A 14,956-nucleotide genomic window follows, 5' to 3' on the forward strand; every position below is an offset into this window, starting at 1 on the left:
GTCATTTAAAAATTTAAATACCTGAAATTTCCCAGTTCTCAGGTGGACTGGAGGTGGGCAAGTTTCAAGTGTCATTTGCAGTGACACAACCCAGGCATTAGTGCATGGCATGCAGGCAGAAGCTGAGACGCTGTGTGTACATGCAGCTGCAAAAGGATAAAACTTTCTGAAGCTAGGAATAATTATTCCTTCAGGATTGCGTGACTTCAGGAAGCATTTTCAAACAAGACCAACAAACCGTGAGCAGAGGGTCAGAATTGAAAATCATTCCAAACAGGAAACTTACTGTTTTTAGGGATGCCATGAAGAACACAAACAAGTATGAATAACTAATTTAGCATGTTAAATAAGGTGGTGTAAAAGATGCTGCATCAACGGTGGTAAACTCAACCGCCACAAAAAAAAAAATTCTACAGCTTTTAAAAGCTTATTTTATTTTGATTGAATTATATAATTGAAGACTGTAAAGCACAAATCACCTTATTGTCACTTCCAAAAACCTCTAGTTTAGCAGTATTTGGACAAAAATATTATGCCATTTTACGCCATGTCGACCAATCAAATATGCTGCTCACGCTCTCAACATTGAGGAATATCGAGATAAAAACAAAAAGGCAGCTTGTATCGTAAGTATAGATTGTGCTTGGAAACGCAAAGCAAGAGTTGAAAAGACCCTTCCCATGACCTTTTTTTCAAGACTGTGTGGAACAAGGTGTTCTATGAACTCCACTTGGTTTTATTGTGGTTTTTTTTTTTTTACATACAGTCAAGGCACGTTAAACAGCTACAACACATAATGGAATAGAGTGACACATAAGAAAAGGAATAGCAGAAAGAGAAGAGAAATGCCAACAGCAGGGTGGAGAGGAGGACATAAACAGAGACTGACAAACAAGGGAGGCGGGTAACCTATGAGAGGTATGTATGGGAGAACGCAGGGGAAGGATAACATGGAAAGACTATAAGGGCACTCGGTAGAGAGCATACCTCCGCCACGTAATGCCTGATCCACGAGAACACATCGGGCCCAATACATTCTTGAAATATCATGCTACACAGCATAATATCGTTTTTGGCCCAATCCAATCTCTCATTGGTGAAGAATCCCTTTAAAAATTAAATAATCTTCGTATCCAGATCCAGATTCAGATCTTCACCAAAATCAAATCAATTCGTCCTTGCAACACACCCAACCTGCCCATCAAGTTTCGTCCGAATCCGTCAACAACTTTTTGAGATATCGTGCTCTATATCACTTTTAGCCCGATCTCTCAATGGTGAAGAATCACTTTAAAAAAAAACAATCTAGTAGTCGGATCCGGATCTGGATCTTCACCAAATTTTAATCAGTTCGTCCTTGTCGCACACCGAAACTGTCCACAAAATTTCATCCGGATACATACACAACTTTTTGAGATATCCTTGGACACAAACAAACAGATGAAATTCTCCATTGAGCAAGGAATTGCCGGAATAACTGTCATATCTCCATGATCTCTGTAAAAACAAAAACCTGGAAATCAATTTGGTTCTTATAAGTCGATAGTGCTACTGTTTAATGAGTTATAGCACTTAGTTTGGTCATGATCATAACTTGGAAGTCAATCGGACTTGAAATGGCGTTTTTATTGCAATTTGAAAGTTTTGACCCGACCCCCCTGACATTCGACCCTCGACCGCGAAGAAGGATGTTGGTGTGACACCCCAATGAGACATATGGTTGGATGCAGTATTGGAAGATGCACATTTTGGATTTGGTTGAAAGTCGATACGACCATTTTAGCGGACGTTATTGCGAAAATAAGAATTTCAGTTTTTCAGGTGACCTTGACCTTTGACCTATATTCACTAAAAACGACAAGTGTCTAAGTTGGACCATGGCCGACGTCTGTACCCAGTTTGGTCATGATCGCTGAAACGGTGTGACTGCTACAGCGTAAACAAACACACAAACAAACAGACAGACAGACATAGAATGACACACACAACCGACCAACATAATTGCCGAAATCCGAAGGATTCCGGCAATTAACAAACAGACAGAAAGGGGTGAAAACATAACCTCCTTCACCTTAGGTGGCAGAGGTAATAGGTCAAATTTTGGGGGTAGAATGGTGGTTTATTGCGGATAGAGAAGATCGTGGTTTTGGATTGGGGACAATCCAAGATGGTGGTGAACAGCTGTCTTGAAGACCTGGAGTGAAGAATGAGATTGAAGAGAATGTGAAAGTTGGTTCCACAGGTGGGGAAAAAGAGGAGGAACAAACGAGTGGAGGTGAGCAGTGATCCCGGAGTTCGGGTTCAACAAAAAGAAAAGGAACATACTGTTGTGGTTTTGCGAAACCGGCAATCCCCCGAGGCAATGGCGCACAACATACAGTGGTCCCGGGACAGTGATTTCATTAGTATTCAGTTTAAAAATCTCTTCCCTTATGGGTCATATGCGTTCCGTGAGCTTTAGGCAGGTCTTTCTTTACCCATACATTATTAACCTCCGCCATCGAACATCGGAGGTTACTGTTTTCACCCCTTTCTATTTGTTTGTTTGTTTGTGAACAGTATTACGGAAAAACTCCTCGACGGATTTCGACGAAACTTGGTGGGGGGATTAGGTTTGGTCCAAGGATCATGCCATTAGATTTTGGACTTCGTCCAAAATCCAATAGGGCCGCTATGACGGCCATTTTGAAAATTTTTTTTTTTTTTTTGCATTTCTACATGTTTTAAGTGATTTCCAATCCCCCCCCCCCCCAAAAGAAAAATTGTTAGAGAAAAAAAATTTTTGCAACTTTTTTTTCAACAAAATTTCGATTTTTTTTTTGCATTTCTACATGTTATAAGTGATTTCCAACAAAATAAAACATGCCAAAATTATAATTGTGGCTGATTTTGGAACTTCAGGTGGATATACCCACATAAAATCAATTTGTCTCAAGGAATCTAGTTATGACGAATGAATTGAGTATGTAAAAGTTAAAAGTAAAAGGGAAAGTTGCAAACTATAACTCTGTGAGCACTGTTGACGTCAAATTGAATGAATAGGATATCAGGTTCACTTGAGTGACCTAGCAGTATTTGCGGCGGAGGTTTTGCACTCTACCGAGTGCTCCCCCTCTAGTTTTGCTTTGCTGTACATAACCGTCCTTCATGCATGCACACCAAGGACCATAGTAACAGGGGCAAATCATTTGCATACACGTGACATTTTCCATTCAAACCATGAGCCATTATCCAAACTTTCCACCTCAGACTTCACCAGACTCGAACCCCATCATTGGAACATTTCATACACCATCAAAATCCCATTATAAAAAAAAATCACCACGCCATCCAACCACAACCCAAGCTCACTAACTTTCACCATTAATAGCCACAACCATGCCGCTTAAATCACCACGCCACAACTCATCACTATGCTGCCACTACAAATGCCTCAAACCACAGTCATCACTACTTCCTTTCGACCCAATAGGGAACGGGGGGGGGGGGGGAACAAGGTGTACCATTATAGATACTAGGATCTGGATGTTCTGGCATGTAGCTTGAAGCGCAGGAGTGCGTGAGACTCCATTCAGTTGTATGATAGCTCGAACGATCCACTCAATTACAGCCCCCATTGGGTGTCCAGTGCATGTTCGTGGCCAGAGAGTGCAACCAAATACCCCGGCGCCATGGTAATTATGGAGCTCTGTTGCACGAGGAAGCTCAGAGCACAATGACGCCATCTTCGCAGCTGTACCCGTGCGTGGGCGCAGCTAGAGCCAGTGTAATGGTACATACACCAATGGCGGCCCTGGAAAACTCCTGCAGCTCGTCCTAATCCACCTTTAGGCTCCTCCCTCGCAAAGTACCTATAAAGAGCCATGCGTTCTGCACGACAGGTTCACTCGTCGCTGGCTTGTGGTTCACATGATTTCTTGGCTTGGTGGAGAGAGGCGGAACATAAAGAAACGGAGCAGAGTGCGGGACGGCTCGAAGAGCCAGGTTGCAGACCAAGCGCAGTATTAGACAACCTGGGCATTTACACATACAGACCTCTTTACACTTCACTTTAGGACTATATTCGCACACATTCTTTGCTTTATTTCCAACCCCCCTTGATCCACCTCTTTATCCCTTCCTCTCTGCACTTCACCTGCTTCTGACCACGCACCATAGACACCCTGTTTTCTTCCCCCTCCTCAGTGACTGGGTTTGCGTTGGTCCTTCGACCACGCCTGGTAAAAAGAGGTCGCCAATGCTTCGTACTGGCTCGTATCACTCTTTACTTTCTTATTTCATAGGGAAATGATTCTGATGGTGTCTATTTTTGCTGCACCTCACCAATCTTTGCTTTCCCCTGTGTACATATTTTCATGTATTAAATCCCTTGCTTATTGTGCTACATACCTTTCCTTGCCTTTGCGATAAATAAATTGCTATTACTGTGAATGTACCCAGTTTGTCGAGTCTTTTCCTCCATTGGTCCAACATAATCTGCACGTCGTATCAGCCGGGAACTTTTACCCTACATGATTTGCTCCGTTAGCTGGTACGTTGGCAGCAACGCTTGGCTGCACCTGATCAGGTAAGATTAAGACAAGTACGCATTGAGGGCATGAATCCCCCTTGATATCATCGTCCAAAGGTAAGGTAACCACACGAAGTAGTGACACCCTGCCAGGATTGGTAGTACAAATCGGCGTTCATGGTTGATTAGCAACCCACCGAGCCACGGAGTTATCCGTGGCTGATGGCCTCAGGACCAAGTGTTCGGGAGGAACCAAAAACCCGGCCCTTAATAATACAATTAGAATTGTCAGAATTCAACAACAAATAATGATTATTACCATTACAATAAAAAGAGGATAGGCTCAGTACCATCACTTCAAAACAATAACATAATAATATTTTTTTAAAAACAGAATATGTTTGCCCAAACAGGATACATAACAACTTTGATCAACAAAAAAAAAAGAATAAAACCAATCTTGCCACGTGTGACTTCTTTATGGTCACACTGAGGTGAACAGAGCTGCTATCCACCAGGAGCGACTCCTTGAGGAATATCTGCCTACGAGAGATTCCGATGAGAATCGTTCTAGAGTAACCATGAAAAATATGCGTTTGCCTCATGTCACCAAATGACGTCATAATGTCTCAAGCTTGACATATCTAGAAAACACTCATCGAGGTGCTCAATTTGAGGTACTACACGATATGGTTCCTAAAACTTGAAAATTTGACCTTGGGGTCAAATATGTTTGACCTCAGGTGCTAACCATGAAGGTCAAGGCCAATCGCCACCAAAAACTAATAAGCTGAGCACCAGACCATATACTACATTCCCATAAAGTTTGGAGATGATTCGATTAAAATTACTCAAAGAATAAGGGTTTCGTCGACCTCCATGATTTACAGCAAAGTGACCTTGACCTTTATGTGTGCTGAAGGGTATTGTAATAAGACTACGATATGTGTACCCACAAGAGTTTCCGATGAGAATTGTGCTCTACAGAGTGATATAAAGGTGAAAAATCCAATGATTACAGACAAACAAACAAAAAAAAAATTACCGAGTAACAGATCTTGCAAAAACTTCGTTTTGGCAAGATAAAAAGAGGACTGCAAAGGGAACGGAAAAAAAAATCTTCGGAGAAATAAAATGAAAGGGGATTGAAAAATAAAGAGTTAACAATGGAAGGGTTGTTGAAAAATGGTATAAAAGAGAGAGTTTAAGAAAGAAATCAGGAGTGTGGATTTGTTGCACTTGATATATGTTTAACAGGTGGATGTTTGAAGGTTAAAGCATTCAAGTTCCTTCCTCAAAAACCTCCAAAACTGTTGAATTAATGTTCAAATCCCGCTCAGCTGTTGAATCAATGCCAGGTGGGGTTAACTCGGCCTGTCATCCTTCCGAGGTCGGCAAAATGAGTGTCAGCATGCTGGTATAATGTGTCAGAGTAGCGACCCATCCAAGATTGTGCCCAATAGCCAAGGAGACTGCTTAAGCAGCACCAACACTGCACAGAGTATGATCCCAATGGATGGATGGATGGATGGATTTTCATAACGAGCGAGCGATTTGTTCTGATTTGGTTTAAAAGATGTTATAGCTTCCACAGAACATCAAATAAGTGATTCTCACCCATGAGTTCTCATTTGTTTACAAATCATTGCGATACAGATCATCTTCATGTTGAGATATGGCAAGAGTGTGAACCACCACCCAAAAGGAGCATTGTACATTGGTCACATTGATTTTTGTCAGCTTCACATCAATATCAATCCTTCACAGTAACGGTTCTCCTTCATGGCCTTATCGTGACCCAAAGAAAAGGAGCGAATAAAATTAGGCAGAACAAGGGCCAGGGGGATTCCTTAGAGTCAGAAGCAGTGGTTGTAAAGGCTGGGTACACACTGAGGCAATGCACCTGCACAAATCCCAGGTGATTATTCAAGCGTGATAAACAAAGATGTGACAGACAACAATAGGAGTGTATACCTGTGCGAATCTCATGTAATTATTCAAGTGTGATAAACAATGATGTGACGTTCGCCAGTGATAGGAGCATACATACACCTGTGTGAATCCCAGGTGATTATTCATGAGTGTTAAAAAAAAATGATGTTTGCCATTGATAAGAGTGTACTGTGGTGTGATTCCCAGGCGATTTCCTGGCTAATTTCAGTCACTTCATATCCTGTAGTTTATTTATGAAATTCCACTCAACCAATTCCACTTCTTTTTCTGATGTGCTTACTCCTATTTTAAGTACATGTACAATTATTTTCATTTTGTATAACATTCAATATTTGTTTGATGACAACATAAGAAACTAGAAGGGCACTCAGAAGAGGGCATACCTCCGCCAAACAATGCATGATACATATTGGGGAAATAATTTTTTGAAATATGCTATATAATCGGTTTAGCCCTATCTCTTAATGGTGAAGAGTCACTTTAAAAATTATCGGATCTGGATCTTCACAAAAATTGAATAAACAGTTCTTTGTCAAACACCCAACCTGAACCAAATTTCATCCGAATCAGTCCCTAACTTTGCGATATATCCTGCACACAGACAGACAGGCAGGAGTGAAAACACAACCTCCTTCCACCTTTGGTGATATTTTTACAAGGGCACTTGTTTTTACAAGGGACATAACTGCAAGGGCACTCGGGAGAGCGCATACATCCGCCACACAATGCCTGATCCAGTAGAACATACCGGCTCCAATAAGATAATATTCCACTGCATGAATGCAACTCATTCACTGCTCAAAGCCTGGACCTTTAATTCCACTACATTTTGAATATACAATAGAATACGGTACTATACTTGGCCACTTGGGGGAGTTACACCTCGTTTTTGACCCTATCAATCAATGGTGAAGAATCACTTTAAAAATTATCAGATCCAGATTTTCACCATTAATGAATAAAGTTTTCCTTGTCACACACCCACTTGCCCCCCAAACTTCATCCGAATCTGTTCACAACTTTTTGAGATATCCTGCACACAAACAGACAGACAAACAAACAGATAGACAGGGGTAAAAACACAACCTCCATCCACCTTTGGTGACAGAGTTCAAAACTAGAACATAACTCGGAAGAGAAAATACCTCTGCTAGGCTGAACAATTTACGTTTTGTATCCCACTGATGGGCCGGATCCAGACCTGAACTAAAATCGAATCGGCTTCTTGTCACCTTCCTAAATCATCCACCAGGTTTTGTCATAATCTGTCCACAATGTTTTGAGACATCGTGCTATACATCGTTTTTACTCCCATCTCTCAATTATGAAAAATTATTCAAAATTCTAGTATCCGGATTCAGATTTTCACCAAAATCTAATTAATTCGTCATTGGTACACACCCAACCTGTTCACCAAGTTTCATCCAAATCCGTCTTTAACTTCTTGAGATAGATATCCTGCTCACAGACAAACAAACAGGGGTGAAAGCAACCTCCGTCCACCTTCAGTAGCAGAGGTAAAAAGTTTTGATGATCAGTAGTAAGTATGCACACATGTACTGAAGGACACGAGAAAAGACAGATGATCAAATAAACACTGTCAGCTGGTAGGATCACTTAAAGGTCTGCGTATCCACCTCTGAGCAGTTTAACCTGGGTTTGAATCTTGACCAAGCTATAAACTGTCATCCTGCCGTTTTTCAATGCAGAGTGAGGTATTAATGTATGCACCTTCCCTCGGATGGAGGTTAAAGTTGAGGACCCAACTACTAACACTGTGCATTGGTGGAGCTTCAAGATACCTCGCTGTCTTTCATGAAGGGTCGGTGAGTTATCTCCAGTTCGTTGACAATAATTGCGGCTGTTAAAGAAGATGAAGATGACCAAGTAAGTGATCAAACCTTGAGAGGAACATTAATCTCGACTCGAGAGTAACAAGTCCAACTCTTGCTTTTTGGTACTTTCTGCAATCTCTTTGAAAACCGATTTCTCATTCATTGCATCAACTGTCGACCTCAATACCTGTTTACAATGCCTTGTCAATTTCATTACAATTTTTCGGCATAAAACCTTTAAATATTTGATGAAAGACTGTACATTAGCAAACTTTGGTGAACAAAATACACAATATAGGAATATAACAAAACGCAAAAATACACAAAATTAGAACAAGCTTTAATCAGTGACAATTTATAGGGTGATATTCAAGCCACAACGATCTTTGTGGACGAGTCCTAAGTGAAGGGTTCCACACAAGTACGTTCTCTGAGGTCCCTTGTACTTGTATGTTGGTAAAGAGGTTGGTGTACATGTTTATAATCCAGTTGAGGCCATGAGGAAATATTTCCTTTGGTTGGGAGGTGATCTCGCAAAATATTTGGAAATTGAATGATAAAAAATAAAAATAGAACTACATGTATTATAAAAGCAGAAATGTAAAATGTTTATGTGTACCAAATGTGCAAGCAGGTTTTAAAATTCAAAACAAACATCATATACAGTATCCTCATTCTGATGCACCATACTCTGTGAGAGCATCGGTGCTGTCAAAGCAGTTTATTGGCAGTGGTTATGGGTGCTTTGCCATTGCCTTTCCAGCAGTCAGTCAGGGCAGGAATTTGAAATTTGTTCAGGGTGACGGCAATAGCTTGATCACTCTTCCTGAAGTGCAGCGTGGTATTTTTAATGTCCACCAAATAATGCTGGTAGACAGGACGCCCAGTTTAACGTCCGAGGGACGACACACTCATTGATCAATCACCCTTGTGAAACACCGGGATGATGGTTTAGAGCTGGGTCAAGATTCTAACCAAGGTTAGATAGCTTAGAGATGCGTGTGCGTACCTCGAGGCCATCCTGTCAGTATATGTATATATATAAAAATATATCTGAATCTAACCTCTTAACTTGACGAGGCAGCAGGGCACAAATCAAGTTCCATCACAGCACTTGCTGCAAGACCTACCAGCAACAAGTGTTGCCTGTCATGCGAGCACATTGTCTCTGCCCTGCTGATCACCAGTCAAGAGGTTTGCAGTCAGCAATATTAAATCCAACCAAAGAAGTCCACGGACTCTATGTGTGTATTTGACGCTGGTATAATTTGTGGACATGACGTTAGCGGCATGTCAGAGTCAGTGTGCTTCTTCCGTTGGAGATATGAAGTAGGGAATAGATAGAGCGTTTCATGCAATTTTCAGTTTATCAATACTACAGCAATAGATTTTGAAGTTATAAATGTACAAGCCTTCGAGTTTGAATAAACAGTACCAGACTTGAAGATATTGTTACGGTTATGGGGGTAGATTGAAGGATTTAATAAGGAATTTAGCATTGTGTAGAGTTGCTTGGTCCGTGGACGAGTAGAAAGCATCTCAATGTAACTAAGTTCGGGAATCTGTAAGCTTAAGTGTTACGTGTCACCACATGAGGGGTGGCGCAGTGTTAATTAGCCGAGGAGTAAAAATAAATTCCCCAGTACGTGATTGCCCTCTGTGATTTTTTCCCGACGTTTTTATATTTCATGATCCGAAATAAAGCTGGGAAACGCAGCCCTGAAATCACAACAAACGGGTAGAAAGCCCCGCCTTCCCAGGTTGGGAGCGAGTAGGCCACGTGCCGGAGGTGGAGGTGGCGGATCTGAAGAAAAATAAATCAGTGTGATCGAGGTCGAGGGCAGGCAGGCAGGCTTGCGCACGTGTGGATTGTGGAAGGTTTCCGTCTGGATAGAACAGGAGATCGGCAGAGCGTGCACACGAGATTGGTGTGAGGAACGCACGAGGCAGGTGGCACTTTAGGAAAGAGGAAGGCTGGCACATTTTGAGCCTTCGTGTGGAAAGCCACTTGCGGATTTGCCTGGCGTATGCCTGCCCTGCCACAAGAGAAGCGACGGCGCTATTTACGCACGTGTGCACGTGCTGGTGGAAGCGTGCCTCAATTCCAGTTCGACAAGGACCAGATTTGGGCCAAGCTGAGTACCAGTATATTTTAAAAGGAGGGTTTTTATTTTTATTTTGGTCACCCTTTGTCTGTATTTGCGTCTGTGTGCGAGGCCTCGACAGTAGGATTCATTTATTATTATTATTATTATTACCTGTTGAATTATTGTCTTTGTAAATATTTGTGTATGTTCATTAAATGTCTTCCTTTTAAGAAATTGTATTCGTCCATTTGTCGTGGGGTTCGAGGATAAACCCCCTGTACAGCCGTTCCATCCTCCGTGCTCCACCGCTCGTCCACCATTGCCCTCCGAGTACGTGTTAAAATCACCATTGATCAACGTGCCCGCCTCCTCTTAATAGGGAACCGCTCGGCCGTCCGGAGGCTGTCGGTGTTAACCACCCGACACCACAAATTGGGCCGAGGAGTTAACCTGGGCCGGCCACCCCCGCGACAATATATTAGTGTCGGCTTCCAATTCGATTTAATCATCGACGTCACAATGTTCCCTTGTTGTTCTTGAACATTTTATGTCGTGACAAAGCCTCGCCAAATTCACTTTTTTCTGGCTCGCTTCATCTTTCCACTTTTAAAAACAGTCACTAAGGATGGGAAAAAAGGAAACAAATTAAAAGTGATCCATAACCAAGTGGGAAATCCCTGTTTCCAAGCTAATAGATTATAACAATCGGTTTGATGGATTGGCCAAAATTCTTAACGAATGGAGATGAATGAATGACAAGAAAACAACAACAACAAAAAACAGACCTCGTTTGCAGTTCCTCAAATGGCTTTTCAAAACAAACCATGAAGTTATCGAATTTTTTTGTGACCTCGGCAGAAACAGCTGCAGATTCCTTGTTCAGTACAGAAACTGCCGGTAATTTTTGAGAATATTGTGGATGATACACACTCATTGGAGATGAACCTGAGGAAACTCGTGGACAAAGGGTCATCTGGGATTTGCACAAAGAAATCACCTCCATATATGTCTGGCCAAGAGAGTGGGATAAAGATTGAGGAAAAGGAAATTAGGGTGGGGGGGGTGGGCAGTGAGGGGGATAAAAAGGGTGGGGCTACAGTTGGCGGGATGATGCAAGGCTGATCAGACGAGAGGGGGACAGAGAGAAGGGAGATGAAAAAGTTGGCAGGACAGAGAGAGGTTAGGAAACGAGCACAGAGAGGAGGTGAGGTGAGGTGAGGTGAGGAAGCGAGCAGGACTGAGAGGAGGTGAGGAAGGAAAAAGGTGATGGAGTGAGTGGGACAGAGAAAGGAGGTGAGGAAGCAAGCAGAATGGAGAGAGAGAGAGGAGGGGAGGAAGTGAGCAGAACGGATAGATGAGGTGAGGAAGCGAGGATGGACAGAAAGACGAGGTGAGGAAGCGAGCAAGACGGAGAAGAGGTGAGGGATTGAGTATGACAGAGAGATGAGGTGAGGGAGTAAATAAGACGGAGAGGAGAGGATAGGAATGAGGAAGTGAACGAGATGAATGAAGCGAGTGGGATGGAGAGGAAGGGAGCGGGATGGACAGAGAGGAGGTGAGGTAAGGAAGTGAGCGGGAAGGAGAGGAGAGGGATGAGGAAGCGAGCAAGACGGAGAAGAGGTGAGGGATGAGTATGACAGAGATGAGGTGAGGGAGTAAATAAGACGGAGAGGATAGGAATGAGGAAGTGAACAAGATGAATGAAGCGAGTGGGATGGAGAGGAAGGGAGCGGGATGGACAGAGAGGAGGTGAGGTAAGGAAGTGAGCGGGAAGGAGAGGAGAGGGATGAGGAAGCGAGCAAGATGGAGAATAGGTGAGGGATTGAGTATGACAGAGAGAGGAGGTGAGGGAGTAAATAGGACGGAGAGATTAGGAATGAGGAAGTGAACGAGATGAATGAAGTGAGCGGGATGGACAGAGAGGAGGTGAGGTAAGGAAGTGAGCGGGAAGGAGAGGAGAGGAATGAGGTAGCGAGCGGGAAGGAGGAGAGGAGAGGGATGAGGTAGCGAGCGGGAAGGAGGAGAGGAGAGGGATGAGGTAGTGAGCGGGAAGGAGAGGAGAGGGATGAGGTAGCGAGCGGGAAGGAGAGGAGAGGGATGAGGTAGCGAGGGGGAAGGAGGAGAGGAGAGGGATGAGGTAGCGAGCGGGAAGGAGGAGAGGGATGAGGTAGCGAGCGGGAAGGAGGAGAGGAGAGGGATGAGGTAGCGAGCGGGAAGGAGGAGAGGAGAGGGATGAGGTAGCGAGCGGGAAGGAGGAGAGGAGAGGGATGAGGTAGCGAGCGGGAAGGAGGAGAGGAGAGGGATGAGGTAGCGAGCGGGAAGGAGGAGAGGAGAGGGATGAGGTAGCGAGCGGGAAGGAGGAGAGGAGAGGGATGAGGTAGCGAGCGGGAAGGAGAGGAAGGCAGCGGGAGTGAGGGGTCATTATTAAAGCGCGATCGACAGTGGAAAACGAAACGTGAAACAGCCGCGTTAAACGGTAAAAATAAAAAAAACAAGAGGCAGTTGTAAGATTACAATGATCGTCCAGTCTAAACAAAAATAATTCAATGCAAACGCCTCGTCCTTACGCTGGCAATCCGCAGCCATCGCTCCATCCCCGACAAGCGACGCTCCAGCCACATCCTCACGGCGCTCAAACCACGATGTTCCTCTCAGTTGCTGCTTCTTCCTCTTCCGCACAGTTACTCTTCTTCTTCTTCTTCTTCTTCTTCTTCTTCTAACACCCTCAATGTTTCCTCTCGTCCCGTCACCGCTCTCGTGGTTACCTTATCTGCTCGTACAAAGTACATCGTTCATGAAAATTTGTTTTAAAACACCAAACATTGTGCGACGGAAACCTCTCGCCAGTTCTTTGTTTAATGAGTCGTACCCACAACGTCGCATGTCAGAACGACGTTTTCAAGCAGCTTGAGAACGAGTTTTGAACTTTCATGTGAAGTTAATATTAATATGAGTTCCCTTCCATTGAACTTCAAAAGCAGGAAGGTCAGAGCATTGGCTCCGAGTCTGTGTGGTCGGTGGTTCGAAGTTCGAACTCTGGCCGAATTACACCAGCTCTAGTCTTCTTCTTCTTTTTAAATTCCCACGTTCTTGTGGGGTTGGTTGTCTTAAGTTTTGGCCCAAATATTTCACCGACCGGCTGACCAAGCCTGACGTCCGACTCAGGTTCGGACAAGGAATTTGCAGTTTGCAATTTTTTCAGGGTGCCGGCGATAGCTCGCCTACTCTTCGCGAAGGACACTGCGTTCTTTGACGTCCGCCAGTTAGCCGAGATCGACCCTATCGTGTTTTCTTAATCCATCGGATCACGCACAGCACGCCGTTTTCCGTGAACACATCGAGCTTTATTGATGGCTCAAGCAAAACACACTGAGGCTCATGGCAAAAGAGAGAAGAGGAAGAACATCATGTGCGACAAAAGGACAACAGCGCATGCGCGGGACGGTGGCCGATGACGTCACGTCCAAAGCAATAAAACCTACAACAACCAACACTGGCATGGCCACTTATTTTTTTTTCCTTGAAAAAAAAAACCTTCACATTGATTTCTAACATTTCTCGTTATCTCGTCCAAGTCAACATGCACGTGTGATACATCAAGATGTGGAAGAAATGTAAATTATTGGGAATAAACACCAGCAAAGTTCAGTCAAACCATTAAATCACACTGAATCATTGTTGGGACGTCACAACCCCCCCCTGAAAACCAGAACAGTATTTGTACATGTGCTTGAAGGGAGTAGACCGACGATGTCGGGTTAAGAGGAAAGACGCCATCACTGGAGAGACTGTCCTCAGGCACCTGGGGATAATTCTGCCCTGTTGACACATATGCAACCACTCATCCATCAAGAACGTAGTCATCCAAGTGTTTGGGGTGTGAACGCAGACATCCTGACCTAATAGGAGGTATGTGAGGTGAATCAGGAGGGAGCAATAGGTGGCCACTCCGAGTCACCTTCATCGCAGAGACAATCATCACAGGAACCTCTGTGTGGATGTGGGATGGGAGGTGTAGTCCATGTGGGTACCATGTCACATTCAGATTGTAGTACACGCTACGATGAGCGTCGGAGTTGAGAGCCAGCAAACTTGCAGATGTTGCACCGGTTCCCATCCACAGGCACAACCAGGTAACGATCTTGTGCTCGAGACTCGGATCCATCCAAATGTAAGGACACCGGGTCTCCAACATGAACTGTCGGAGTAACAGAACGTTTTGTTGATGGAGACTTGGACTTCTCGCTACAAGTATGATTCCTGGAGCGTTGGGCGTGCTGCTGCTCAGATAAGGTTCTGATCCTCGATTGGAATCTGGTTGTTAGTGAACTGGTCACGTTGTGTCCACATTTCCCATGCAGACATACCGCAAGATCTGATGCACGAGTTTAATCAGGTAATAACCGTAGAAAGCTGACGAGGAGAAACTTGACCTCCGAAACGGGTCTTGGCGCAGCAATTCAGCTTCTAATTCCTGAATGGCTTTTTCGGCGACTGGGTTTGTGTTGGGGTTCTTGGCGCGACCAAACTCGAGGGAGACGCGGTTATCTTGGCGGAGCTTGTCATTGATG

General features: G+C 43.9%; 1 protein-coding gene across 4 annotated transcripts in view; it reads right to left on the reverse strand.

Annotated features, from left to right (window-relative positions):
• The window catches only part of TMEM229B (transmembrane protein 229B), a 40,565-nt gene that overhangs the window by 7,433 nt on the left and 18,176 nt on the right, over nucleotides 1–14,956 (reverse strand). Inside the window, exons 1-2 of one of the 4 annotated variants that reach the window (XM_085852267.1) lie at nucleotides 12,953–13,048; nucleotides 22–146 (exon numbers count right to left, since the gene is read on the reverse strand). The exons of 1 other annotated variant lie outside the window; for it this stretch is intronic. In XM_085852267.1, the coding sequence (XP_085708393.1) occupies nucleotides 22–146; nucleotides 12,953–12,971 (144 nt within the window). In that variant the 5' untranslated portion in view covers nucleotides 12,972–13,048. Of the gene's footprint in view, nucleotides 1–21; nucleotides 147–12,952; nucleotides 13,391–14,956 lie in introns of those variants that run through there. 2 more of the 4 variants (XM_085852268.1, XM_085852269.1) reach the window with 2 other exon arrangements.

Source organism: Eptatretus burgeri, chromosome 13 (assembly GCF_056783735.1).
Source record: "Eptatretus burgeri isolate ZD-2024b chromosome 13, Ebu_testis_v1, whole genome shotgun sequence".
In the NCBI taxonomy this organism is placed as follows: Eukaryota; Metazoa; Chordata; class Myxini; order Myxiniformes; family Myxinidae; genus Eptatretus; species Eptatretus burgeri.